This window comes from Thamnophis sirtalis, unplaced genomic scaffold (genome assembly GCF_051295495.1).
Source record: "Thamnophis sirtalis isolate CommonGarterSnake01/CBP01778 unplaced genomic scaffold, rThaSir2_p1.2 scaffold_8, whole genome shotgun sequence".
NCBI lineage: Eukaryota > Metazoa > Chordata > Lepidosauria > Squamata > Natricidae > Thamnophis > Thamnophis sirtalis.
Genome location: NW_028261388.1, coordinates 24,085,708 through 24,112,332, shown reverse-complemented (window position 1 = coordinate 24,112,332; position 26,625 = coordinate 24,085,708). Strand labels below are relative to the sequence as shown.

Sequence of the window (26,625 nt, the reverse complement as noted above, 5' to 3'; positions counted from 1 at the left end):
AATGTTTTATCTAGTGGAATTGCAAAATTCACTTTATGTTCTAAACCTTCCAGCTCTGCTGGTTAAAACAAACAATAAGCAAACGGGCGGTCCTATTCGGTTGCTCATATGAGATGTATAAAACACAGGTATGATGCAGATCTTAGACTGGCACTGCCCTTGTATTAGAGTGACTTGAGTTTTATCCAGTTTAGTTTGCCTTGTGCAAATAATACCAGAAATCAACAGTTCCCCTCCAAATAGGCTTTGGTTTATACCAACAGCAGTTTTATTTGCTCTTACTTTAAACTGCATGTTGTAATACCTTGCAATTCAATTTTTGAACGGCTTCATATTTATTTGTTTTTCAGGTTCGGCAAGAATTATTAGAAGAATTTGAACAAGTAAAGAGCATTGTCAACACCTTAGAGAGTTTTAAAATAGACAAGCCTACAGATATCCCTGTATCTTATCAAGATGAACATTTTAGAGATCCAATTGTGTGGCCACCTCCTGTTCCAGCTGAGCACAGGTAATTGGGTTTAAATAGGATGGCATGTTTACTTGCAGGCAGGCAGTAGCAACTACATTTTTTGAGACAAAGTAATATAATGATTGAGAAAAGAGCTGTTTTACCTTATTTCTCCTTTTTAAAATGTGAGCATTGACTATCAGATCAAACATTTGAACTATTATTCTAGTAATAATGCTTTACAATATATTTACATATTTGCATTACAAATATAATGTTAAGATCTGTTTTTTTCTGCTGACTTGCTGTTAGTATGACAGTTATTAAAAACGGATATATAATTACAGGTTATAATTACAGACTTTCATGGAAGACTTTACCAAAATACTATTTTTTTCAAAACCACTTCTAACCATAATTCCTAGATTCCAGTATGCTGGACTATTGAAAACCTTAATTTAGTTTGGAGTTGGCACAGAATTGTAGCTAAGTTTCCTAAATTGCAGTTTGGTGCGATGCCTGAATTGAGCTTCTGGTCCAATTATTTCTTGTACCTATTGTGATCAGACTGTAGTACTCCTCAGCCTTCTTTTTTCCACCTTTCTACTTATTTTCTAGCATCTGTCTCTGTCTCTACCTTTTCCCCAGTTTCCTAGTTCCTGCTCCATTTTGTGAGTTGTGTACATAGTTTTTCAATGTCTTCACTTAATTTCTATCATCATCATTTGCACAGCAATGAAAACGGATGAAAGGAATTATGTGGATACAAAGAACTATGTAACTGTGAGGCAGCAGACCCTCCACCACAAAGCATAGCTATACCCTGGCTCTTTAGAGATCAAGATATGCAATTTGAACATTAGCTTTCCCCCAGAGTTGATCAATTTTCCTCAGTTGTGGCACCTTTCAAAACTGAGTTCATAGAGTTTTCAGTAGTGGCTATGATGTTTTGAAATTCTGGACATAGTGTATAATATATGTATCTGGAGGACAATGTGTTCGGAAGACTAAAATTGAACAGCAATACAAGATGGAAATACGTTTACTTATCTTAGCAGTTTCTTGTGTGCTTCCTTCACATGACACAGAGTCCCACCTCAGATAAAACGACCCAATCGAGAAGTGAAACCTCTGCGGAGAGAATTGCCAGGATTACAACGGGGACCTGTAGGCAGAGCTCAACCAATATCAAAAAATGAAAAACCTGCTAGTAGTCGAGAGAGGGAATCTAAAGGAAAAGGGAAGGATGAAAAGGTAAGGCATAGAGCAGAGGTTTCCAACTTATAATCTTGCGGCATTCTGAAGGCATTTTCTGTAACTCACAAGAATGCTTTATAAAGGAAAGAATAAGGCTTATGTTTTATAAAGGAAAGAATATAGGCTTATGTTTATTGACTGGTGAGATCAAAGTCAACAGAAGGAGGCATTGCTCTCTGCCCATCTTTTTTGTGATAATGACATGAGGTGAAAGCAGACTAAACATAGGGGCAGCAGACAAGAAAGGAAGGTGTGATGCCACTTTGACCATAGTCCAAAGCAATAGAAAACACCTCACTCACTACACACACATTAAGAAAGCAACTGTTGGAATTAGGGCAGCTACCGGTATTTGCCAGGTTCAGACAGGCATAGGCATAGATTATAAAACTCTGATGTTCACTGATTCATCACAGATACTAAGACCATTGGCTCTAGACTGAGCAGAAATTGGGGACTGTGCTCTTAGAATGGGTAAACAAAGAAGTATCTGCACTCTTAGTCCTGCATTTAGATGGTGTCACAGATAGGACAAGGGGTAGAGCTAGCTCTTTATTATTTAGTACTCCCTCCCCTCCCCTCCCTTCCCTCCCTCCCTCCCTCCCTCCCTCCTTCCTTCCTTCCTTCCTTCCTTCCTTCCTTCCTTCCTTCCTTCCTTCCTTCCCCTAATAATGTATTTCCCAACATTGGTTGGATTACGTCTTGCATATAGTAGGCATTTATGGTTTGAAAGTAACTCAAAGGAAATACAGTTCTCAGAAGAAGAAAAAGTATTACCCAGAAAATAATTCTATTCTACTCTGCTCTGATTAAGCTGGGCATAGCTAAATAACTCCTGAATGCTACTTATTCTTTCCCTCCCACAATGATCATCTAGCCTTCAGATCTTTCAAATTTCCATTTTTCATGAAAGATAATATTGGAAATGCCTGGTATTTATGATGGCTGGTTACTGGTTTTGGTTCCTTCATCCCACAACTACAATCCATCAAATTTATTTGAGTAGAACCCAGGTAATTTTTTAAGAGAGGAAAAAGAAATATTGATGAATACTTATGTGCCTCTAACTCCTTTATCCAGGGAAAGAAGATCCCCCAGGATGGTGGTGGTGACAGTGAAATTCAGAAATTTGATGGAACAGGATATGATAAAGATCTGGTTGAAGCTCTTGAGAGAGATATTGTGTCAAGAAATCTGAGTATTCATTGGTATAGTAATTCTGTAAAATGAGATATATTAATATTCATTGTGGATACATATCCAGAAGATGTTGACATTTGGGCAATGATTGTGTTTATTTTGTAGTAACTGCTGATATTTAAAAAACTCAATAGATTTGTTGCACATTAAAGATTAATGGTTTTGTAGGGCTTGATAGATTAGTCTAAATGCAGAACAATAAATTGAGAGCATAATACATAAAAAGAACTATTTCTTACATATCTGGGGTTATTTTGGATAACACTTCGGATATCTTTGCAGTACTTTTCCTTTTTTAAAAGGGTAGAATAATCTTTCATAGATGCATGACATTTAAAATAGCAAATTATTGTCAAGAGAAAATCAAATAGAAATAGTCTTTTATCAGCTAATATGCTCTGGGCAGTATGTATATTGAGTCTGTTATTCTTGCCTTACAAATAAGAGAATCGTGCATAATAGAATTTTGAGATTTGAAAAACTGATAATTGCCAATAATATTCTATATCATTACATAAAAGTGTGATGATGTTAAATTTTAAATGTATATTGCATATTGTTTTATGGAAGATTGTGCTGTTAAAAGCTGTTTATGCAGCTATAAATATCTACTTGGAAAAATCTGTAAATTACAGATACCATATGGAGATACTTCAGCCTTAAAGCATTATAACTCTTCACAAGGCTCCCATAACAGTACAATAATTACTGTTAAGTCTAGATGGGATTGTAAACATGTGAAACTGAAAAAAGGTTGAAAATAGCTCAAATAAGATTTCCAGAAATATATTTAATTCTCAAGTAATTTTAGCAGCCATTGTGTTTCTATCTAAGTTGGCAGGTGAGCTATGTGAGCACCTAAAAACTTCATCTTTCATTATCATTTCCCATATTATCGTATTTTTCGGAGTATAAGACGCACCTTTTTCCCTCAGAAAAGAGGCTGAAAATCTGGATGCATCTTATATACCAAATACAGCATTTTTTTGACTCCAGAAACCCCGCCCCTTCACCAAAATGGCCGTGCATAGCCTTTAGGAGGCTTGCAGAGTGCTCCTGGGGGCTGGGGAGGTCAGAAATGAGCAAAAAACTGGCCATTTTTGCTCAATTTTGTCTCCCCAGCCCCCAGGATCACTATATAAGCCTCCTAAAGGCTATGCATGCCATTTGGGGGATGGGAATGGGCTCGTTTTCGCGAAAAACCGGCCATTTTGGGGAGGTCTGCAGAGTGCAAAACCCCTTTTTTTTTAAAAAAAAATTGCCTCTTCAAAATCTTGGTGCGTCTTATACTCCGAAAAATACGGTATTCATTTTCTCTGTGGATCACCAAGAACTGGACTTGTAGTGTTTTAAGGAGCTGCCTGAAAAGTAGCAATGCTGTAATTTGAAATTCTGCATGTGATCCTGGGTTTCCTTCTATTCATTCTGCCTGTCCCTAAAATAACAATATCATCTTAATTGTCTTTAATCTGCTGGTTTACTTTATTCATATATTGGGTCCTGGGCTGCAGAGGTGTGCAGATTTCCTGTCCTTTGCTAAAATAATTACTATGACTAAAACAGGGAATTATTGAAAGATTAAGGAGATATAGGTTTTTCAATTGCTCAATAGGTGGGCCAGCTTTGAGTGTCACCCTAGAGTTTGGAGACAGTAGTCAAATCTAGAAAGCAGACCTGAAGCAAGAGTGATATGACAGATTCATATTGTTCATTCCAGTTCTGCTACGGCGGAAAAGCTTCTTGAGCTAATTGCGAGTGCTATTTTGCTTACAAAGCACACTTCATGTCTAAACAGTACCACGAACAAAAGGCTCATTACAGACACTCATTAAAATGTGCAACAATGCTGAAAAGCTTTTTAGGTGTTGCCTTGATAATAATGTTTTCAAGAAAATTATTTTTAAACTGAACATTCTGTTCCGCGATTAGCTGCAAGTCATTTTCCGCATGTCTTTTAAGTGGAAGGTCATTTTTCAGAACACTGAATTGTGCTAGCATCCTGTGCAAGAACTTGTCATTATATATTTTATCAATGAAGTGAAGTGCAAGCATTTAACATTTATTTATATATTTGTTGTTGGAAAAAAAAGATACATTATCTTTCTAAAACTGAGTTTCATTTTCCATAGGGATGATATCGCAGATTTAGAAGAAGCCAAAAAATTATTAAGAGAAGCAGTTGTTCTTCCACTGTGGATGCCAGATTTTTTCAAAGGAATCAGAAGACCTTGGAAAGTAAGAACGGTCTAGTTATTATATGTGTGTGATATCCTTATGAAGATATACATATTCAAACATTTTCTCCTGCAATAAATCTACCAATTGTACATATTCAAACATTTTCTCCTGCAATAAATCTACCAATTTGGGGGTATATATTAAATATAAAGGGACTCGGTGGCTCAGTGACTAATACCCTGAGCTTGTCGATCAGAAAGGTTGCCAGTTTAGGGGTTGGAATCCCTAGCGCCGCTTAACAGAGTGAGCTCCTGTTACTTGTCCCAGCTTTTGCCAACCTAGCAGTTCAAAAGGATGTAAAAATGCAAGTAGAAAAATAGGAACCATCTTTGTTGGGAAGGTAACAGCGTTCCGTGCGCCTTTGGTGTTTAGTCATGCCGACCACATGACCACGGAGATGTCTTTGGACAGTGATGGCTCTTTGGCTTAGAACGGAGATGAGCACTGCCCCCTAGAGTCAGGAATGACTAGCACCTATGTGTGAGGGGAACATTTACCTTTACCTGTTAAATGTAATCTTTAGTATTACTTTAAAAAAAAAAGAAAATGAAATATTCTGAATAGAGACTCCTTGACTCCACGGATTCAAAAAAAGGGAGTTATGATCTGGATCTGAAATTCCGATTCTTCTCTCCCCACGGTCATGTATTCCTATTTCGAACACTCGGCAACTGGTTCACATTTATGGCTGTTTGCAGTGTTCTGTCATTAAATGACCTTCATTTATGATTTTGGTTTTTTGCTGGAAAACGGTATTTGCTTCTGGTTTCCTACAAAAAAAAAGCGCAAAACACCTATTGCAGATAATTGAGTTTGTTTAACGGCCACATATTCACTTAATGACCCTGCTGATTCACTTTAAGGATGACTGGAAAAATTGTTTGTAAAATTGAGTTGGTCAATTAATGACCAGCATGACTTACAACCATAATTCCGATTTCGATTATGGTTATAAGCTGGGGAGTACCTCTTTTGATACAAATAATTGAATATACTTAGTGAGTATGATCAGATGATGCTAAACCATCGTAGAAGATCTGTTTGAGGCTTTTGTTCTTCCTGTAAAGGACATAAGGCTAGAATTTTGTTCATTTATTTATTTGCTGGGCTTATTTCATTCTAGTTACTTCTGACTCTGTGCATCATGCATGTCCTCTGTAAATCAGGTCAAAACTAACAAAATTCCAATACAAAAATCAGAATAGGTCTATAGTTATAAACTTTGGAAATGTCAGTTATACTGAACAAATACTTCAAAACCAGAGGGAATAACATTAGGATTTCCCAATTCCCAAGGTCTGCTGGAAAAGCCACATTTTAATGGCCTTCCTAAAACTCTAAAACTATTTCAGGGGGGATGGTAGAGAAGGGAGGCAGCAATTGACAAAGCTCACTTCTGTGATGTTTTTTGATGACATTCCCAGAATTCAGACATAGAAATATTATTGACTGGGTAGATACATAGGTGGTCCCAATGATACCTGTTCCTGAGCTGTGAATGCTTTAAAGATGCCAACCAGAACCTAAAATTGCATATAAAATTGAATCCTAAAGTAGTGGGCTTATATGACTGAATTAAGGTGCTCCCATGACTACTCAAATTGCTGCATTCTGAATTATCTGTAGCTTCCAAATGTTATTTAAGAATAGCCCATGTAAACTGCTTGTACAGGTCCAAGCAAGAGATCACTAACCATGAATGAGGAAGTCTTAATTACTACACATAATGGAGCTGTGTGATGGCCCGGGCAGAAGTCATATGATAAGGTCACCAGATTGGCCATTTCTAAGATAGCATCAGATTATCTTGTTGCTGTAATAGTATTAACAGCTTCTCCATTGCCATTTATCTAGCAAATCTCATTCAACGAATTTATTCCAAGTAAAATGTCCTATGCCCTTCCCCCAAACCATTTCTAAAATATCAGGTATCTTTTATTGCAGATGAATTTGCAAGCTTTTACTGATCAAATTACTCATGTTTGATTTTTTTTGGGGGGGGGAGTACAAGTTTGTAGTGGTGGTTGAAATTATGAGACTTGTTATGGCTCAGTATTTTTATTTGGAACAAGTTCACTATCTGTCTTATGTTGAAATGAAGAAAATGGTTGTTATTATTATTATTATTCCCATTATTATCAAATAGTATGTTTTTTAGGAAGACTGGATTTTTAATAAAAGCTTTAGTTCTGTGGCTGCATATTCCTCTCCTCCTCCTTAAATTTTGATTTTAAATTGAATTATTGATTCACTGAATATCTTTCATTTTAGACAGGGTTAGGCAACCGACCCTGTCTTAGATGTAGCTATCATTCATTTCCCAGACACCTGTCAGTCTAATTTTCAGGCTTTTAAAATTACTGCTTTATTATCTGATTCCGTAATGGGATCTCCAGCAGGCCAAGCTTCTAGAGATCCCTAATGTATCAGAGTGAACATACAGCTGACCTGTAAAATAATCCATTCTACCTCTAGTTATATAAGCCTATTAGGGTCATTTCGATAAACATAAGCAAATGCAACTTACCTCCACTTAAGCTTAAATAGTTAGGTAGGCATTTGATAAGGCTTTTTCCTATTTTGACTTAAAACACATATAGTTGATATAGTTATAGATCAGGGCTGTCAAACTCAAGGCCCGTGCTCTGGATGCGGCCTGGAAATATCAAAGAAATGGGCCGCGGTGCCTCTAATGGCCAAAATGGGCTGCCGGAGGGGGGCACATGAGGCTCCTCTGTGGCACGTTTTCGGCCAGCAGAGTGCTGCAGAAGGCTCTGGAGGCTGAAAACTGGCTACTCGGGGGGTGGGTGGGTGCATGCACCCCCCCATGCCCTGTTTTGGCTGGCAAAGGCATTGTGGGCCGGTCCTTTGATATTTCCAAACCAGCTCCGTGGGCAGGAGACAGAGTGCTGCAGAAGGCAGAGGCACCCCACACACCATTTTGGCCAGCAGAGTGCTGCAGGAGCAGTACCATCTTCACCTTCGCTTTAGCAGCATCTGCTAACTGGAACTAGGCATCCTCCAAGATATGGATGACTGTTGTTTAGAAGAGTCAAAAACATCTGTCTGTTCACCCAGGTCTTTAATGAGAGAGAGAGCACACAGTCCAGTAACAAGCATGTTGTGTTTTGTGTTGTGTTGATGTGAATGATGATATAAACACACATCTACGTGGTTTTTTAAGTGATCTGCAGTTGTATGCTTTCCCAGGATATGGGAAATATAAAATATCTTGAATTGTTTCTTGCTTATGTCTGAAGTGGACAAAAAAAATCTTCAGCATTTGCACAGAATACTATATTTTTGTGAGTATGCTTTATGCAAGAATTCAGCATAAATTCTTCAGCTTGGCTGAATATATGTCTGGATACATGTTCTGGTAGGTCTGTGGAACCTTCCCATTACAGTGAATGGTTGTTTATAGATGCTTGGAATCCCCCCCCCCCTTATTTTTCTTCCAAAAGGCAAGGTCTGTGGTATAGGTTTTTTTTGTCTTGATGGCAAAGTCCTGATATAGATAAGGGTCCAGGGTAGAGATAACATTGGTAGCTAACTTTTATTTGTTATGAAGGATACTGGTTTAGGAGGGGTTGTTTTTTTTTGAGAAGAATACAACATATTAGGAAGAAACATGATTTTTGAATAATTAATTTTGTTATATTTATTTTTATAATTTAAAAATAATTTTGAATTCCCCCCCCCCCCCCAGAAAGCACGCATTTTGCAAAATTTGTTTTAGTTTTCATTAGCTCTTTTATTGTAAAAATATGTACGCTGTTAATAGTGTAAAGTTCATTTTGATGTCTGGTGTTAATGTGATTATCCTAAAAGTACAATTTTTCTTTAGAAATCTTTTGATAGTAATTTTCAGGTGGATAAAAGATATTCAGTAACAGTAGCAAAACTGATGTGTGTATTCCCTTTATTCATTGCTTTCCTTTTATGAAATAATATAATGTCTGTAATTAAAAACCTGGTTTTACACAGAAGCAGTTAACCTTTGCTTCATGAATTATATGTGACTTTTCAACAGCTCTGAATACGCATTGATGAAAAAAAGAGAAAAGATCATGAAATGCTTATTCTAAGCATTCATGAGTCACATTTCACAACAGATCAAGATGGAAAATTTACCTTGCACAGTCAAAATAGCAAAATTGTAAGGATTGTGGTTAGAGCACTAGGCAGAAGGACAGATGGAATTAGCTCTTTGAGATTGACCAGATAAAGAAATAGATACCTCAGAGAGGAATATATCCAAGCTTTTTAAATCTCATTTTATGTAAACAAAATCAAGATGGGATTATTTGGAGTTTCTTTCTCACACTTATTTCAGTCTCTAAAGCGTGCAGTCTCTTTTTCAAGTCCTTTCTTAATGGCTTTGTCCTTTCTTCCCCCATCAATGACTCTTTCATTCTTTCTCCGGGGTAAATTCTAAATTTTTTACAAGTTGGGTGCAAAAGAACAAGTGAAATTTAAATTGTGAGTTTTAACTTTTGGAACCATTAGGTATATTTGGAATTTTTCAAATTCTTTTGCGGGCACATCACAAAATGATTAGTGTGGTGGGTTTGCTCATAAAACAGACATTTAGCAAAAGATAAATCTTCCTCTCAAGATATTCTATACTCCTTTTTTTGGGGCAACCACCAGCTATTTAAAAGAAGTCCGAACAAAACAATAAAATCAGATGATCTGTGGTGTCTGGAGAGAACTAAGTGTTGCTAGGCACACTGGTGCTGTGCTGTGGACTTATCATTTAAAATATATAACTGTGAAGCTTTCCAAGACAGGCACAGACCAGATAGGATTGTCCCAGAAATCTAAACACAGTTAGGAGCTGCCCATTTATTGTAAATCAGGAGTGGAAACTATTACATCAGCTAGTCGCATTTATTCTTCCCCTGGAGAACTCAGTTAAGGCATAGACCTAGCCTGTAGATGGCAGAGGGCCTGGAAGACTACATCCTCTACATTTCATCAGAATCCATAATGTCAAAAGAATCTCGCTGATGTTGCAAAATGTTCCCCCGCCTCTACAACAGACCATGCCCATGAAAAGACAAGCCAAGAGACAAGACTGGTTGGGAGTGATCAACTTCAAGGGCCTATGTCACCTCCAATTGCTTTCAATTCACCAGACATTGAACAGAATAGGCTACGGTTGCTGGCAACTCTCCTGAGCATTTGCTTGAATACATTCTTTTTCATAATACACATGGTGTGGTTTATCTTAATCTGCCTGATCATCCTGATGACAATATTATTTAGATTATCTAAATGCTAGCCATATCAAAATCATGTAACAAGTGGTCTGAGGCAAAATAAGGTCAAAAATATAGCAGCCTGAGTATGATGGGCCAACGATTACTCATGGTTACTTGATCTTCATAGGTGGAGGCCATGAAATCCCAGTTGTCCCGGTTCTAGCCAGTGCATGGAGATTAAAGTCACCCAAACCTCAAAGATGAAGGAACTTCAACACTAGACCTGGGTAGGGATCCTGCCTGACAGGAGGGCAGCCAGAGCAGAAATAGGATTTTAGTTGACATTTCTTTTAAAATTACTGTATTTTTCAGACTATAAGACGCTCTGGACTATAAGATGCATCTAGCTTTTGGGGAGGAAAACAGGAAAAAAAATCTTCCTCTGTTTTCCAGCAATTTGCCTCCTTAGAGCAAACAGTAAACAGCCTAGTCAGCTTCAGCACAGCCTGATATAGCACAAGCAGCTGATTGGCGGTTGGATCGGCCTCCTGGAATACCGCCTAACAGCTGTTCCAGGCTGTGGGGATTGCTGTTGCCGCCTATTCCCACCGCCTGGAAAAGGCTGAAAATGGGCCTGCAGAGCTCAAAAATGGGACTCGTGGAGGCCGAAAATGGCGCATGGTGGTGATGGGCGGTGGTGATCCCCGCAGCCTGGAACAGCTGATAGGCAGTATTCCAGGAGGCTGATCCAACGACCAGTCAGCTGTTGGTACTAAATCAGGCTGTGCTGAAGCTGACCAGGCTGTTTCCTGTTTGCTGCAAGGAGGCATATTGCTGGAGACAGGCCGAATGCTGGGGGCCGGCAAGTGGGTGGGGCTTCAGCAACATTCAGCAACTATAAGACTCACAGATATTTCCACTCACTTTTGGGGGTGGGGGAATTGCGTCCTATACATTGAAAAATACAGGTTCATATAGTTTGACGTCTGAAGAAAGAGCTCTGTAAAATTCAGAAACTACCAGGTCAAATGATGCAGCTTTCTCTCCCATTTCAAGGGTTCAGATTCTCATTGTTGTTTAACACATCCAGTTCTTATATTAATAAATAGATGAAAAGTATTATGCTTTGTCTTGTGGTTTAGTCCAATTGGTCTGGTGGTTAAGACACCAGGGTAGAAACCAGGAGACTGTGAATTCTAGCCCCGCCTTAGACAGGAAAACCAACTGGATGATTTTGGACCAGTCAGTCTCTGTCAGGTCAACCCACCTCACAGGGTTGTTGTTGTGGGAAAAAATAGGAGGAGAAAAGAATACTAGGTATGTTTGCTGCCTTGAGTTATTTTGTAAAAAAATAAAATAAAGATGGGATAAAAATAAATAAATATAAATTAAACATTAAATGCTTTCAGTCCTGGAGAACCTTAGTTGAAACATTCAATTTTTACAGAAAGATGTGTTACAAATAAATTATTGAAAATGTGCTGACAGTTCTTTCTGTGAGCAGTAATAATCAAAGACATACAATTGGGCCCAATGTTTAATTATCTTTAATTATTCACAAGGCAAATGGAAGCATCAGAATCCAGGAGTGAATGAGTGATTTTTAAAAAGATTTATATAGTTGCCCATTTTGTGAGACACAACTCGTGAGTTGCTAACAAAGTAATAAAAAGACAATAAAAACAATACAACATAAAGAAAAAAACCGTACACCTGGTCTAATAATTACATCCCTCCCCCAATGTATTCTTCCAGGCTCCACCCTTGCAATCTCAATCCCCGGGATTAAAGTAATCTCTTAATAGCTTTCTGGAAGATTAAGCGGATGGGGATCCTACCAGATCTCAAAGAGAAGGCAGGGGCGCTATGACAAAGTCATGCTTCCTAGGTTCACTAAAGTAGGGTTCCCCAACCTCTGGGTCGTGGCCCACTACTGGGCTTCGGTTTTATTCGAAGCTGGGCCATACAAACGGGTGACTGTGCATGCACAGCTCCACTTGTGTGAGTAGTGGGTGCTCACGCTTGTGCACAAAGCTCCATTTGTGTGGACAGCAGGTGCGCACATCCGGCACTTACTCAAATGGCATGTGCCTGCCCCTTGCATTGAACCATCCAAACACTTCCCCCCACTGGTCCAAGCTGGAATGGTTGGGGGATGCTCTATTAAAGGGCAACATAAGGGAAGGGACCTGAAGTATTCCTACTTTATCCAACCTAGTGAGGCAGGCAGATACCCTCAAAAAGAGACAGTTCCTCAAATCACCTGGCCCTGGGTCATAAAGGGTTTTAAAAGATTATCAGCACCTTGTGTTGCACCCAAAAAGAAGCTCAGCCTCCAGACCCTCACAGCTTCTGAGTATTTGGATCAGCACTGTGATGACATCCCTTGGGTATCATTACTGGTTATAATTTGCTATTAAATGTTGAACTCCATTCCATTGGATGGCTCCACTCACAAGTTTTGGGTAGAGGTGCTCAACATTATAAGGGCTTAGGGCTGGACCTTTCCCACCAACACCAACTGGCTACATAGGAAGGAGAAAAACCACTGCAAAAATGCCTCTTCCAATCACTGCAGCCAGTCCAGAAAGATACCATGGCTGATGGTATTGAAAGTCGCCAAGAGATCCAGGACATACAGAATTTGTATAAGATAGTCAAGTGTCACCACATCCTTGTTTGAGAAAGCCTAAATCTGATGATCCACAATCTAAATTATGTTTAGATGAATTTAATTGCACGATGTTGTTATATGCTTGCATCAGGCTTGTGGTTTCTTCAGTTGTTTGGATTTTAATTTCAGGGAGTGCTTATGGTTGGCCCTCCTGGGACTGGTAAAACCATGCTAGCAAAAGCCGTCGCTACAGAATGTGGAACTACATTTTTCAATGTGTCTTCCTCCACTCTCACATCAAAATATCGAGGCGAGTCTGAAAAATTAGTTCGTTTGCTGTTTGAAATGGTAGGTATTGTTGATTCCCTCAGATATTAAACTCTTTATTTGCATTAATTTCTTCCTGGCTCCTTTTCTTTGTAAAATGATTTCAGGGCAATCAATATACATTACAATGAGTATAATATACTATAAATGCCCATACTGAATTGGTTGGGAGCTGATGGTTTAAATGGACAACATCACCAGTTTCCTGCATATCTATGTCTTAGCTTGATATACTATTTACTATTTGTTTTTATGCATCCATAGGACATTCCTTAAATTCACAACTATCTTGATTTAGCATTAACCAATTTCGTTGTATTTAAGTACAGTGACAATAAAGATTATACTTATTAAGAAAATGTATTGGTATTTATCTTTGTTAAATATGGCTGTAACACTGAGGGATGTTGTATATGATTTTAAAAAAACCTTATGAATCCCTAAGTCTCATAAGAAATGTTTGTCTTTGTTTTAAGGCCAAGTTTTATGCACCTACGACCATTTTCATTGATGAAATAGACTCTATCTGTAGTCGCAGAGGCACTGTGGATGAACACGAGGCAAGCCGCCGAGTCAAGTCGGAGCTGCTGGTTCAGATGGATGGTAAATAGGGTTTGTTCTGCCTGCATTGCAAAGTCTTTTTCCTGTTTTATACATTGTTGTAGAATAGACTGTGAAGGAGGGGAGGACTTTAAAGAAAAAGTCACTATGCTTATTCTCTACACTTGGTTCAGGCAACTTGTGCATCCAGAGACCACTTTTAAAAAACTGAACCTTTGGGGATTCTGAGAACTGCAGGAATTGTAGATTTCCCTGAAGGAATGGAGCTGAAAATATTGTCCTTTTTTGTAGCATAGTTTTTAAAAAGTTCAACATACCAATAGATAGTTTTTGGGTTATGTTGGCAATTGGGACTGGAATTTCTTGCTAAGCTGTGCCATCATAAAGCCATTGTAATCCTAGGACCAGGCTGACTAAAGTGGGAAGAGGAGGGAGTCTCAGGTAAGCAGATCAGTAGGTGAGAGTTATGGGTGAGAACTGTGGGCAGGTGAGTGGGTACCGCGGGCAAGTGCTACAAAGTGTGAGTGGGTGGGCAGGCAGGCGTAAAATCAGCAGGAATGGGGGTGACATGCCAGCTCCTGCTGGCTTTCCTAATGTTTTGTTGAGGGAAAGGCTGAAAAAGGCAATCATGTGACTGTGGGCTGCTGCAGTCGTAATTGCAAGCTGGATGCCAAGCATCCAAATAACAGTCATGTAACCACAGGGTTACTGCAATGGCCAGAACTTCAGGGTCCTGTCATAAGTCCCGCTCTTTCAGTGCCGTTCTAACTGAACATTTGCTAAATGAATGTTTGTAACCTGAGGACTACCTATATTTAATTTAGGTCTTGTTAGTTGTGAAGTCGTGTGACCCCACGGACAACGTTCTTGCAGGCCTTCCTGTCCTCTACCATCCTCTGGAGTCCATTTAAGCTCACGCCGACTGCTTCGGTGACTCCATCTAGCCACCTCATTCTCTGTCGTCCCCTTCTTCCCCCTCAATCTTTCCCAGTATTAGGCCTTTCTAAACATGCAGGGTCTCTTATTATCCATTTCCCCCCATACAATATGTGGTATTGCTGAAACTAAGATGCTTTCAAGATTCAGATTACAGTATACCGCATGCAAAACCTCAAATTAAAGTGAATTAAATAGAAAAGCACCATGTACTCTAGCTTTATTATTCCTCCTTTAGGTGTAGGCGGAGCTCTGGAGAATGACGACCCTTCAAGAATGGTGATGGTGCTTGCTGCTACAAATTTTCCCTGGGATATTGATGAAGCTTTGAGAAGGAGACTGGAAAAAAGAATTTATATACCTTTGCCAACAGGTGGGTTTTCTTTTTAAATGTGCTTGTCTGGCACTTGTTACTTGACACTTCCTCAGGGAGCTGTTAAAGAACACATTGAAATTTATGCAACAACATTGGATTTTCAGGCTTTAATAATTATCTTGATCATTGGGGGGGAAAAGTAAAAAAAGTTGCTGGCGATTGCAGAATGAAAGAGCTGTAGCAGTCTTTCAATGTAGACTCAATGAGGGAGATCAAGCTTTTTAATGAACTTGTAAACTTTTTTGAATGTTTAACAGGCATTCCTTAAACGAGCACAGATTGAGCCTTGTAGACATCTTTAAAGAATTATTGCCAATGCATTTTCCTATGTGCCCATTGCTGAATACAGAAAAGTGAAGCCATTAATTTTAACTTCTAAGCTTGCCGTGTTGTAAATCAACTCCTGCCTGAATTTTATGACTAGATTTTGAGCTCTTCATAGAGCGGTTGGCTGATTTGTTCCCTGCTTGAGGAAACCTCATTGCAGAATGACTCTCCAGGTTGTCAGTCAGAACTGCTATTAACTTCAAGATTCTGTATCATCTTAGGTTTGCTTTTAAGCTGTCTCTTTTCTTGATTTAGGGTAGCATGCTACCTGCCTTTTACCACTTGACTCTAAATAAGAACACAGTGTGACAGTGGTTTTAATGAAATTTGGTGGAAAGGAGGACTGTCTTAACCTTGATACGTTATTTTTCCTGCTTGCTAGGGGTGTGCATTTAATGAAAATAAAGGCAGTTTGTTTCAAAGTTTGGACAAAAAGCCTTACATTCCATTGAAATGTTCTCATTTGGTTCTAATGGGGAAAAAAAACGCCCCTAAGAGTGTTTCAAGTAGGGAACAGTGAGAAGCTAAAACAAGTGCATTGTTCCCTTTTTTTAACCTTAAGAATAAAGAATTGGGCAACCTAGAAAATATGTCAAAGTCCTGGTCAAATTCAGAGAGATGGGTAGCCCTTGTGCTATTTACCTGGGTATTCTTTAAAATGGGATATAAAAAATATAATCCCTGAATTCTATCTTCTCCATAGCAGTTAGAAGTAAACACAGCAAAGGGCAGGCAGAAAGTGGCTAATGAACCTGTCAGTTCAGGATTGGTCATCCTGAATTGCTTCTGAATGTCAATAAAACCCAGCTTGACCTATATGGGTCCATGACAAGGCCAGCACAATTATCTCTGAACACTACTGCTTAAATAATTGTTTCCTTTTTTCCCACTTGCCATTTCTTCTCTTATCACCTGGTCTTGGCTCTGCAATTTCACTAGCTATAAAGCACAAAAGAACAAAAATCCATCATGTTCCACAAAAGGATTTTGAAGTGAATTTCTCTAGCCTATTTACATTTGTTTCTGTTGACAGGCTGAGAAATTCTGTATCCATCTTGATAGATAATAAATTATTCTTATATATTCATAGATTCATGCATTTGTATGTTACTGCACTAATTTATATTGATTGTTTCAAATCCCCTTAAGATATTTTCCAGAATATTTTGCCATTTTTGCAAATTAGCAACTTTATTCATTTTTCTAAGAATGTATGTGCATAAATGCACCTATGATCGTGCAAAAAATTAGGAATTTAATACTGCAAATGCTCTTTTACATGTTATGGGGAAACACATTCCTAAAAATATGAACTTCAAGTTAAACTTGAAACCATTGAAAGAGTGGTCAAAATTAGAATTACAATACTTGGTTAAATAAAAGCAGTAAAAATGTCATTACTTTTTAAATTTGTACTTCTTTCTTAAACATCTTCCTCCCTGATGTATACATATATTACTGAAAAACATGGCAGAAAATGGTTAATAAGCATATGTTTTGGGTAAAAAAAACAAGAATTCAAATATTCTCTATAAATACATCAATGAAGGTAACCTTGGAATTCTAAATATTAAATATTTTTAGGATGCTAATCACAAACATTTCTAGGCTGATAAATTCAGAAGAATTAACATCATGACTAGAAATGGAATGTATAACATCATTGAAAATTAGGACACTTCTTTTTCCCAGAAATTATTATTAAGAATTGGAATTTACTCAGAAATCATTTGTTATAAATATTTTCAAAACTTGGATTTTTTTTTACTGCTTCAACCTTTTATATTTCATCATGCTTTTATGATGAAGATAAAGAGTGTTGGTAAAGGGACAAGTCAAAAATTAGAGAGTGATTATAAATGTTTTTAGAATGTTTGGCTCATTCATGATGTCAAATACATTTCACTGCAGTTTCAGAAACAAATACAGCAACAATTGCAGAAGTTGAAATTAAGCTAAATTAATTACCTAACAAGAGGAAAAAACAACTTTCAAAAAGTTACGATAGTGTATTAGAAGAGAAGAAAAACTTTCATATGAGAATAAGATATAAAAGTCCTGTTTATCTTTGACTTTATGGCGGATCAACTGACAAAGAAAAATATTGAAATTGCTTTCAGCCAAAATTGAGAAAACCATAAAGAAAGAATTTTATAGATGTTACTTAACACCAAGAAAATTTAACATAATAAATTCTACTAAAAGTCACTTGTTTGGAGAAAGTTTAAAGCAATATTATCATATGTTGTATGTTGGATCTTCTAAAGTTGTCCAAAATCTTACTCAAATAGGATAGATCACCACACAGGCCATTAAATTAAATCCTAAATGTATCTTATAATTTTTTTTAAATAATTCAAATGTCAAATTCAAAGTTTATTTTTAATAATTCAACCTTGAAACACACAGTAAAAATTGATAGTTTTCTTGATGGTTGTAGCCAGAAAGATAGTAGCAACATACTGGAAAATTTGAATTATTTCATTTGGTGGCAAATACGTTGGAAAATAGTTTTGATGGAAGAGCCGATTCCGCCCCCCCAAACAAAATCACGTAGTAACATAGAAGATGATTTTTACTCCATCTGGTTTAAATTTATTAATTATTTGCAACACAGACTGAACTATTTTCTAGCTTCCTAGATAATCTAATGACATAAAATTATGTCTTTTGTTTCTGCATATAATTGTTAATAAATTTTAATACATTTTTAAAAAGGAAAAAAAAAACACTTTGAATTGAATTGAATTGAATTGAATTTATTACATTTGTATGCCGCCCTTTTCCCCGAAGGGGACTCAGGGCGGCTCACAACCCAAATCAAGGGGGAGGGTTGTTCTCTTTGCTAGAGAACTCTAGGTAAATCCACAAAGCTACTTGTAATTTCTTTCTGAAAAAAAGCTGTTAAACATACCTCACAGTTTTAAGAGAGTTAGAACCTGCCGTCCAATCTCCTCACTTTGGATTTGGGACCTATTCTCGAAGCATGCAACCATTGTGGCCTCGGTAGCAACCCTGTATCTCCAGAGCACCAATTTAGGGAAGGGACTTCTAGAGCCATTAACAAAATTGCTTTCAGAACTCCTTTAATCAAGAGGCTCTTTTCTCTCCAGAGTAAACCAAATTATAACTTTAGATGTGGTAGAAATACTGACTTATTTGTCAGTTTCCTGTAATCAAGATGACATTTATTTTTACAGCAAAAGGTAGAGTGGAACTGCTTAAGATTAATCTCCGGGAAGTTGAACTGGATCCTGACATTAGTATGGAAGAAATTGCTGAGAAGATTGAAGGCTACTCTGGTGCTGATATCACTAATGTCTGCAGGTATCCTGTTTTCTTCTCTAGACCAATCAGAATGCACCTTTCCCAAGAACATTTCTAAACACTGAATCTTCCAGAATATACATTTTTTCATACTTTTCTGGTAATTCCTGCTCTCTTACATTTTGCCCAGGAGTGAACACTTTTTGCTTACTTTTTATATTATATGAAAACCAGAAAATCTTTGGGATTTTTTAAGGATATTCACTTTCTACACAAAGGAAGTTCAACAAGCTTACCAAGTGTTATTCTTGCTTATTAGTTAGTTAGCGAAGTATATTCATATTTCTCTGTAATTCTCTTCTAACTGAGGGCTCTGTAAGATATTTTTGAGAAAACAAAAAACTCACCAACGTATTGGTTGGATTCAATAAAAAATAATATGTCTCTAATATATCTGAAGATACTACCTAAGGACTATTAAGTTCTTAGAATTCCACTTTACCGTTATGGTTCCTGTTCTTAGAGACTATGTAGACTTATTTATGTATGAGATTTATATGGCAACCCATTTTTGTGATTTTGGGCAATATACAATCAACAAGAAATAGAACTAGGCAGCATATGGGAAACAAGCACACATTACACTTAAAATCAAAAGTTGGGAATCCATATATTCCTCCAGGTGGAAACTCCAGTCAGCCTGGTCTCAACCCTGGAGGAAAGAGGTATGTATTTAATGTTGTATTAAAGGCCAGCAGGTTTAGGAGAGATACTTCCAGGCACTTCAAGAAAGAGTTAAGCTTTCTAGGTCCCTTGGATAGTAGGACCTGAAACACCCATCCATTTAGAATATATGGGATGAGGAGATATCACTGGAAACATTTTTTCCTGCTCCATCTACTTTCCCTTCAGATTCTTTTAATGAAAAAATAAAATCACCATATTGTGAAGCATCAAATTCTAGCTATCACTTTTGATTTCCAAAAATATATTTAGATAGACCTAACAATTTGTTGAGAGCTGCTTTGGTGTAGTGGTTAAGGAGACCAGGAGTTCTAGTCCTGCCTTTGACATGAAGCCAGCTGAGGGACCTTGGAAACATTCACTTTCTTTCAACCCTAAGGAAGGAGGCAGTGGCAAAACACTTTTGAAAAACCTTGCCAAGAAAACTGCAGGGACCTGTTCAGGCAGTCTCCAAGAATCAGGGAATGAAGGGGGGGAAAAACCAAACAAACACTTTGTTGTAAGCTAGAAAATAATGGGTGGCTGTTCAACTGTACTTATTTGGAAATGTTCCCACATGGACTGAAAAAAGTTTAAATGGAGTGCTATTGAACATCTAGGTCAGTGATGGCTAACCTTTTTGCCATTGCATGTCAAAAGCAGGGGGAATGCGAGGGATCGTGTGTGCTCTCCCCCTGTGCAGGCGTGCACGTGACATATGCACACACACCGCGCATGCACACGTGACCATCCCAGGGAAGCCCCCTAAAGCCTCCGGAGGTCAAAAAACGGCCCAATGCACAAACCGGAAGTTCGGGAACAGACTTCCGGGTTGCCCGTAGGGCCGTTTTTCTCCCTCCGGAGGTTCAGGGCAGTGCCTCGTGTGTTCCAAGAAATGGCTCCGTGTGCCACAGGTTCGCCATCATGGATCTAGGTGAAAATGTCGGATGAGAAGATGGAGAGCAAATCCCATCCATTTGCTTTCTGATAGATGAAATATGATTTATGACTTAGGATTTGTCATCGTCCATCGTCCTCAGTCATTTTGTGATTAGGCAGAGGTCACAGCAGTCATAATAATTGATGTGCCAACTCTGCAATTTGGCTTGTGTATATTTGAGGAATGGGGCAAGTATTTACTGAGTCTCCAGTACTGGCAAGGTTGCCTGGCTGAACTTTAATTCTGTCTATAGAAGTGTTTCTCAACTTTAGCAATGTTAAAATGTGTGGACTTCAGTTTCCAGAATTCTTCATCCAGCTTGCATTCGGTTGAAGTCTGCACATCTGAAAGTTGCTAAGGTTGAGCAGCACTGTTCTGTAGTTCAGCTTAATTTTATATAGAAGAAAAATCCAGTGATGAATTTAAGCTGTCTTTTAGGTCATAATCAAAATGATTGCTTTAGTACCTTTATATATTATAACAATACAATTGCTTTATAGCTTTCTTTACATCTGCTCATTTGCTAGAATTATTGGTGGATTTTCATCTTTAGTGTTGTATCATCTTTACTTCCAAACTTGTCTGTGAAGGATTATGAAATCATAGGGGAAGAGACTATTTAGATCAATGTTTCTTAAGTTTAGCAGCTTTAAGATATGTCAGCTTCAACTCATAAATTCTAATTTAGACCATGGAGTCTAACCCTCCACCTGCCCTTTGTCCCCCACTTATGGCCACAGAAGTGGCTATCCAGTTTCTACTTGAACGTATCCAATGTAGAATCATATATTATGATTCTGTATTGGAAGTGGAGGTAAGCAGCTAGGCAGGATAAGTATTTTATCTATTCATGTTGGGAATTTACAACTGATACATAGAAATCTATATGGTTTTTTAAAAATTAACTACTTCTTAGACTAACATGTCAATTCAAATGCTTAGCTTTCAGGCTGTATACTTAACCAAATTTTGCAGACCTCTTTTGTAAGATAAGTAGAAAATTTCAGGGGATAGGTTATATAGGAATTTATCCTTTAAAGAAAATGTGTAAACAAATGCAAATTTTTATGCTGTTGTTTTTAAATATAGGAAATTAAATGTAATGGAATCATTGTTGGCAATGCAAAAAACAATGATAACACCCTGTTATAAATAAATAAAATGGTATTTCAGCCTTGCTGTTATACGTCATTACTAATATGTAGTGTTTATGGATTTTATTTTTAGGGATGCCTCATTGATGGCGATGAGGCGACGCATTAATGGCTTGTCTCCAGAAGAGATCCGGGCCCTCTCTAAAGAAGAGCTTCAGATGCCCGTCACCAAGGGGGACTTTGACTTGGCTCTGAAGAAAATCTCCAAATCAGTTTCAGCTGCAGATCTGGAGAAGTACGAGAAGTGGATGTCAGAGTTTGGCTCTGCTTAACCCTGGAGACATCTCTCTATGAAGGATTTTAGATTTTTAATTATAAAATGTTGGAAGGATTTTGAAACCTTTTAGGCTTGTGGTTTTCTTATGGACAATATTCCCCTTCCCTCCCCCCCTTTTTTTGCACTTTTAGGGGAACAAATGAAAATGTAATGTAATGAGGTCATAGTATTCCATAGAAGAAGGTTGAAACTGAGAAATCCTTGTCTAGTTTTGGTGTTCTGCACTTTAACAATGAATGCCTGTGCCCTATTTTTTGTTGACATAGTTTCATCTGCTAATCAGACATGAGACCGGATAGGAAGAAATTAAAATGAGTAATACTGCATCCTAGGCTCTATTTGTCAGATTAACATCAGATCTGGACTGCCTTGAATGTGGGTGAAAGGTTTTTATTTTGTCTTTCCTCCTTTATGCAAAGATTATCAGTATAATCTACACCAAAAATATTGGGGATCATTTATGCTGCATTCAGGTTGCTATGGCTACAATGATATTTGCTAGAATTCAGTAATAAAGCAAAACTATTTTAGTTTCCCCTATCTGCTGTCCTCTTGATATAGCAGGACTACAGCTCCCATAATTTCCAGAAACCTTTGGGAAGGCTGGGAATTCTAGTAATTGCATTCCAAACGCACTGGGGGGATACTCAGTTCAGGAAAAGTTAAGTTATAAGGGAAAGGAGATATATCTCTCCAAAGAGAGCTCTTGACATCATACCCATCATTTGTGGAAATTTAAAAAGCAATTTTGATCTGTGCATGTTTACTGTAGCCAGCAGCAGATTAAATGCAATCAGCGCACTTGCTGCATCAAAATCGGAAGCTTTGGGATTTGACAACTTGCTTTATACTTTTGTTATTTGAAATTTCAGAACCACTGTTGCTCGTGTTTCTGCTTTACCCTGATATATAACTATCACAACTTCTGCGTACCACTGTGAACGAGGAAAATGTTAATTCTTCAACTATCTTAGTCATTCTAAGACTGTATCGTATGTATTCCAATGGCTACTGATTTAACTTAACATTAATTTATATTTTATGAACACTAATTGTGTGTTTACAATATAGGATATTGAAGTGGAACACAGTGACACTTCAAACTTGAATTGTTGTTCTTGAAATCCAGAACTACTCTGTTCCTTTTCCTTTTTTAGAATTTTTTTTTTAATATTTATCATTGGTTTTATATAACATTATGCTGTTCTCAGATGTAGCAATGTACATTCATGCTTAAAGATTTTGTTTTTAAAGGTGTACATGGGAAGTGTTACAAAACAGTGTCATCATTTGTGAGGTCTACAGTATGTAGATATGAAGTATAGTTGAGATCTTGAAGTGATCCTCTGAATGAGTAGATCTGGTTTATTTATTTATTTATTGTTGAAGAAAGATGTGTGATAAATGATCCTGGCAGATTCTGATTTTGAATGTGGCTCTAGAAAAGTTAACATGGATTGGATTTCCAAATCAAACTATCTACATCTATCACATCCTGTTGGTTTCAGATGTTATGAAAATCCAAGCTTAAGGTTTTGTTGTCAAAACATTATTTAGGTAATCTGTTCTGACTCTCTAGGTATTTTTTCACTTAGAGGTAAAGCACTCCAAAGCTGCCCTTTTTTTTCATCATTATTGATGCCAGCAACAAAATGGAAATAGATCCCTGGCAGCCTTTCTGCCCCTCCCTAGCATATATTAAGAATTAGCTGACATCTCTTCTTTATCGATGTACTTTAGGTTCAGCTATCACCCTTAGCCTTTATTTGCTTTACAATGATGCCATGTGTCATTGCTTATACATTGTGATTACCAACATTTTGGCAGAATCTTTGGCCATGTCTACAGTTATAGATCAGTATTAATCATTTTATTTGTACAATGCTATTCAACCCAGGAAAGAAATAATAAAATAGCTGAGACAAATTTGGTTTGACTCAGTAGGTAAAAGTGCTCCAGTGGCAAAGACCTGTTACACTTCATATGTCATTATGCAGGTTGTGTTGACAAGATATGGCACCAATTTACAATTTATCTAATATTAAATGTAAGTAATCTAGAACGTTGTTGGTGTTTGATTCCTTCTGCCAGTAGAAGCAAGTAAACAAATCAGAATGTCGTGTATCTACACGAGAACTGAGAATTGTTATCTTCTCTCTCCCTTAAAATCCATAAACATAATCCAGACATTTTCTAACGTATTTCTTTGGCTTGTTAGAAGAAAGAACCTAATCAGTGCTAAACAAACATAATACTAAGCCACCCAAGAGGGATTTCTTGTTTTGTTTAGCCATGCCCACTTGAGGAGGAGTCAAGTAGGAATAATCAAGCAGCATAAGCATTTACAGGATGAATCAGTTCAAGCCAGATTCCCCCCCCCCCCAATTTAAATGCAGTTGAAGTCATCTGGTATCAAGACTGTGAATGGTGCATTGTGTTCATTTCCAACAAAAGACAGTTTTTTTTACCTTGAACAGAAGAAGTCGTAATAAATGTCCTAATGATGACTCACTTTTCTTTCATGTGGCAGTTTTTGTTCTGGGGACAGATTTTGCACTCCTGCGCTAGCTGAGTTGGCAGTGATGTTCCAAAAACATATGAGGGAATCAGTAACTCATAAATCTTCCAGTTTTAACAACATTATCTCTTTTAGATCCATTCATTGTTTTCCTTTGTGAACAAAGTGGCCTGGCATTGTAATTTGCATGGAAAATAAGGACTCTCATGGGAAACATAAAATTCTTTTAGGAGCCTCCACTGTTTTCTTACTAGAAGTTGCATTGTTTTTTTGCGGTAATATTTTATTTCTGTACTTCAAAAGGAGGGGGGAAAACCCAGATAGAGGAAATCTTTGAAATATTTCTAAAATATCAGCATGGTAGTTTCAGCATGATAATTTAGATACTACCATAAATAAATTGAAAATAAAGACCTCGTATGTTAAAAGTAAAAATAATTCTTAAAATTTTACCTGACTACCTATTTACTGGATTTGGCAATCTTTGCTAGTTTCTCCCAGTAGATTTGGATTGTTCTATTTTGTTTCATCTTCTGGAAAATCAATTTTGTACTCCAGATGTTCTGGATTAGTCTCTTGGTAAAGGAATGATAGCAGGAGTTAGCTATCAGTATGTCTTTGATGGAAACACTGGAATGGGAACATTAAATACTGATTTAACACAGGTGCAGCAGTTTGCAGGGCTCACTGCAACTATTCTAATTCTGATGATACAAGATACTTTAATCTGAAAACTGTAGACAATTTTTCCCCTGATACTAAAACGGGGAACATCTAATCAAACCTCATATTATTATTAATTTTATTTATTTATTTAAAACACTTATAAAGGTGGCCTTCGACTTACGACCACTATTGACTCCAGAATTTATGTTGCTAAGTGAGAAATTTGTTAAGTGAGTTTTGCCCCATTTTACGACTTTTCTTGCTACAGTTGCTAAGCGAACCACTGCCGTTCTTAAATTAGTGACACGGTTGTTAAGTGAATCTGGCTTCCCCCATTGACTTTGCTTGCAAAGTCCCAAAATGGATTCAGATGACTCCGTGATACTGCAACTGTCATAAACATGAGTCAGTTGCCAAGCATCTGAATTTGGATGTCATGGCCATGGGGATGCTGCAACGGTTGTTAATGTGAAAAACGGTCATAAGTCACTTTTTTCAGTGCCGTTGCAGCTTCGAATGGTCACTAAACAAATCATTGTAAGTGGAGGACTACTGTATATATGGCTCCTAATCTAGAATTAAGATGATATTAGATAAACATAAAAAACTCCAAAACCTGGCACCGTTATGTTTCCAACATACAGTTGCCTCTTCCTATCCCAGTTCTTGGAAAAAAGCCAAGTTTTCAGTGCTTTTTGGAAGGCTAAGAAGGGAGAGGCCAGCTGAGCTTCAGGGGGAAAAATGTTCCCTTGTGCAGGGGCTGCCATGGAAAAGGGATACTTCCTAGCTCTCACAAGGTGTTGTGGTATGCCAGGGGCCAGTGGAGCTGGCAGCAATTTTGGACAGTGAGGAGGTTGGGGCAGAACATGGGCCAGTCCTGGGGTTTGAGGAAGGCTCTGATGAGGGTTCTGTGTCAGAGGCAGAGGGGGGTCAGAGCCGTATGCCAGTTATCAGAGTCAAACATCAGTGAGGCAGATGAACAACTGGAGCCTGTTCCCAGTGTGCACATGCGCAGAGTTGCCATACGAAGGAAACGGCTAAAGAATGGGTTGACTTGGGAGTAAGGCCACAGGTAGACAATGAATGGCTCCTGCCAGAGGAAATAAAAGAGGAGCAAAAGGGGAGTGGAGTTTGCAGGAGACAATTTGTTCGCTTAATTGATTTGTGACTCTCCGAAACTCCTTGCCAAGTTTTGCCAAGGAGTTTAGGAAGACCCATTGAATTGTATACCAACTCATCTGAGGGGTGCTGAACCATCTAGATTCTAGAATATGGGGCTTATGGTTGGTTGCACAATCAGCCAGATATCAAGACTGGATTTGGCATTTTTTAATCCATGAAGTCTTTCCTAAGGATCTGGGATAGGCAAATGTTGATGTTTGATCTAGTGTTCAAGATGACCCAGCATATAAGATTTCCAAGTAAAGCTGTCTTTTGCAATTGATGGTTAGTGCTTTTGTCAATTCCGATGGTGTTTAAGTGATGCTTGAGTTTTGGGATTGCACCTAAGTCACCTATTAGTACCAATAGCAGTATTAGTAATAGTAATTAGTAATAGTAATATCGGTATTAGTACCAATACCGAT

At 37.8% G+C, this 26,625-nt stretch overlaps 1 protein-coding gene across 1 annotated transcript in view; it reads left to right on the top strand.

Annotated features, from left to right (window-relative positions):
- Window positions 1-23,014, top strand: part of KATNAL1 (katanin catalytic subunit A1 like 1) — a 38,348-nt gene extending 15,334 nt beyond the window's left edge. The window contains exons 3-11 of the mRNA XM_014057877.2: window positions 351-511; window positions 1,540-1,705; window positions 2,789-2,916; window positions 5,038-5,143; window positions 13,157-13,315; window positions 13,771-13,897; window positions 15,030-15,164; window positions 18,695-18,821; window positions 21,652-23,014. Of these exons, the coding sequence (XP_013913352.1) occupies window positions 351-511; window positions 1,540-1,705; window positions 2,789-2,916; window positions 5,038-5,143; window positions 13,157-13,315; window positions 13,771-13,897; window positions 15,030-15,164; window positions 18,695-18,821; window positions 21,652-21,850 (1,308 nt within the window). The 3' untranslated portion in view covers window positions 21,851-23,014. The remainder of the gene's footprint in view (window positions 1-350; window positions 512-1,539; window positions 1,706-2,788; window positions 2,917-5,037; window positions 5,144-13,156; window positions 13,316-13,770; window positions 13,898-15,029; window positions 15,165-18,694; window positions 18,822-21,651) is intronic.
- Window positions 23,015-26,625: the final 3,611 nt, after the last annotated feature.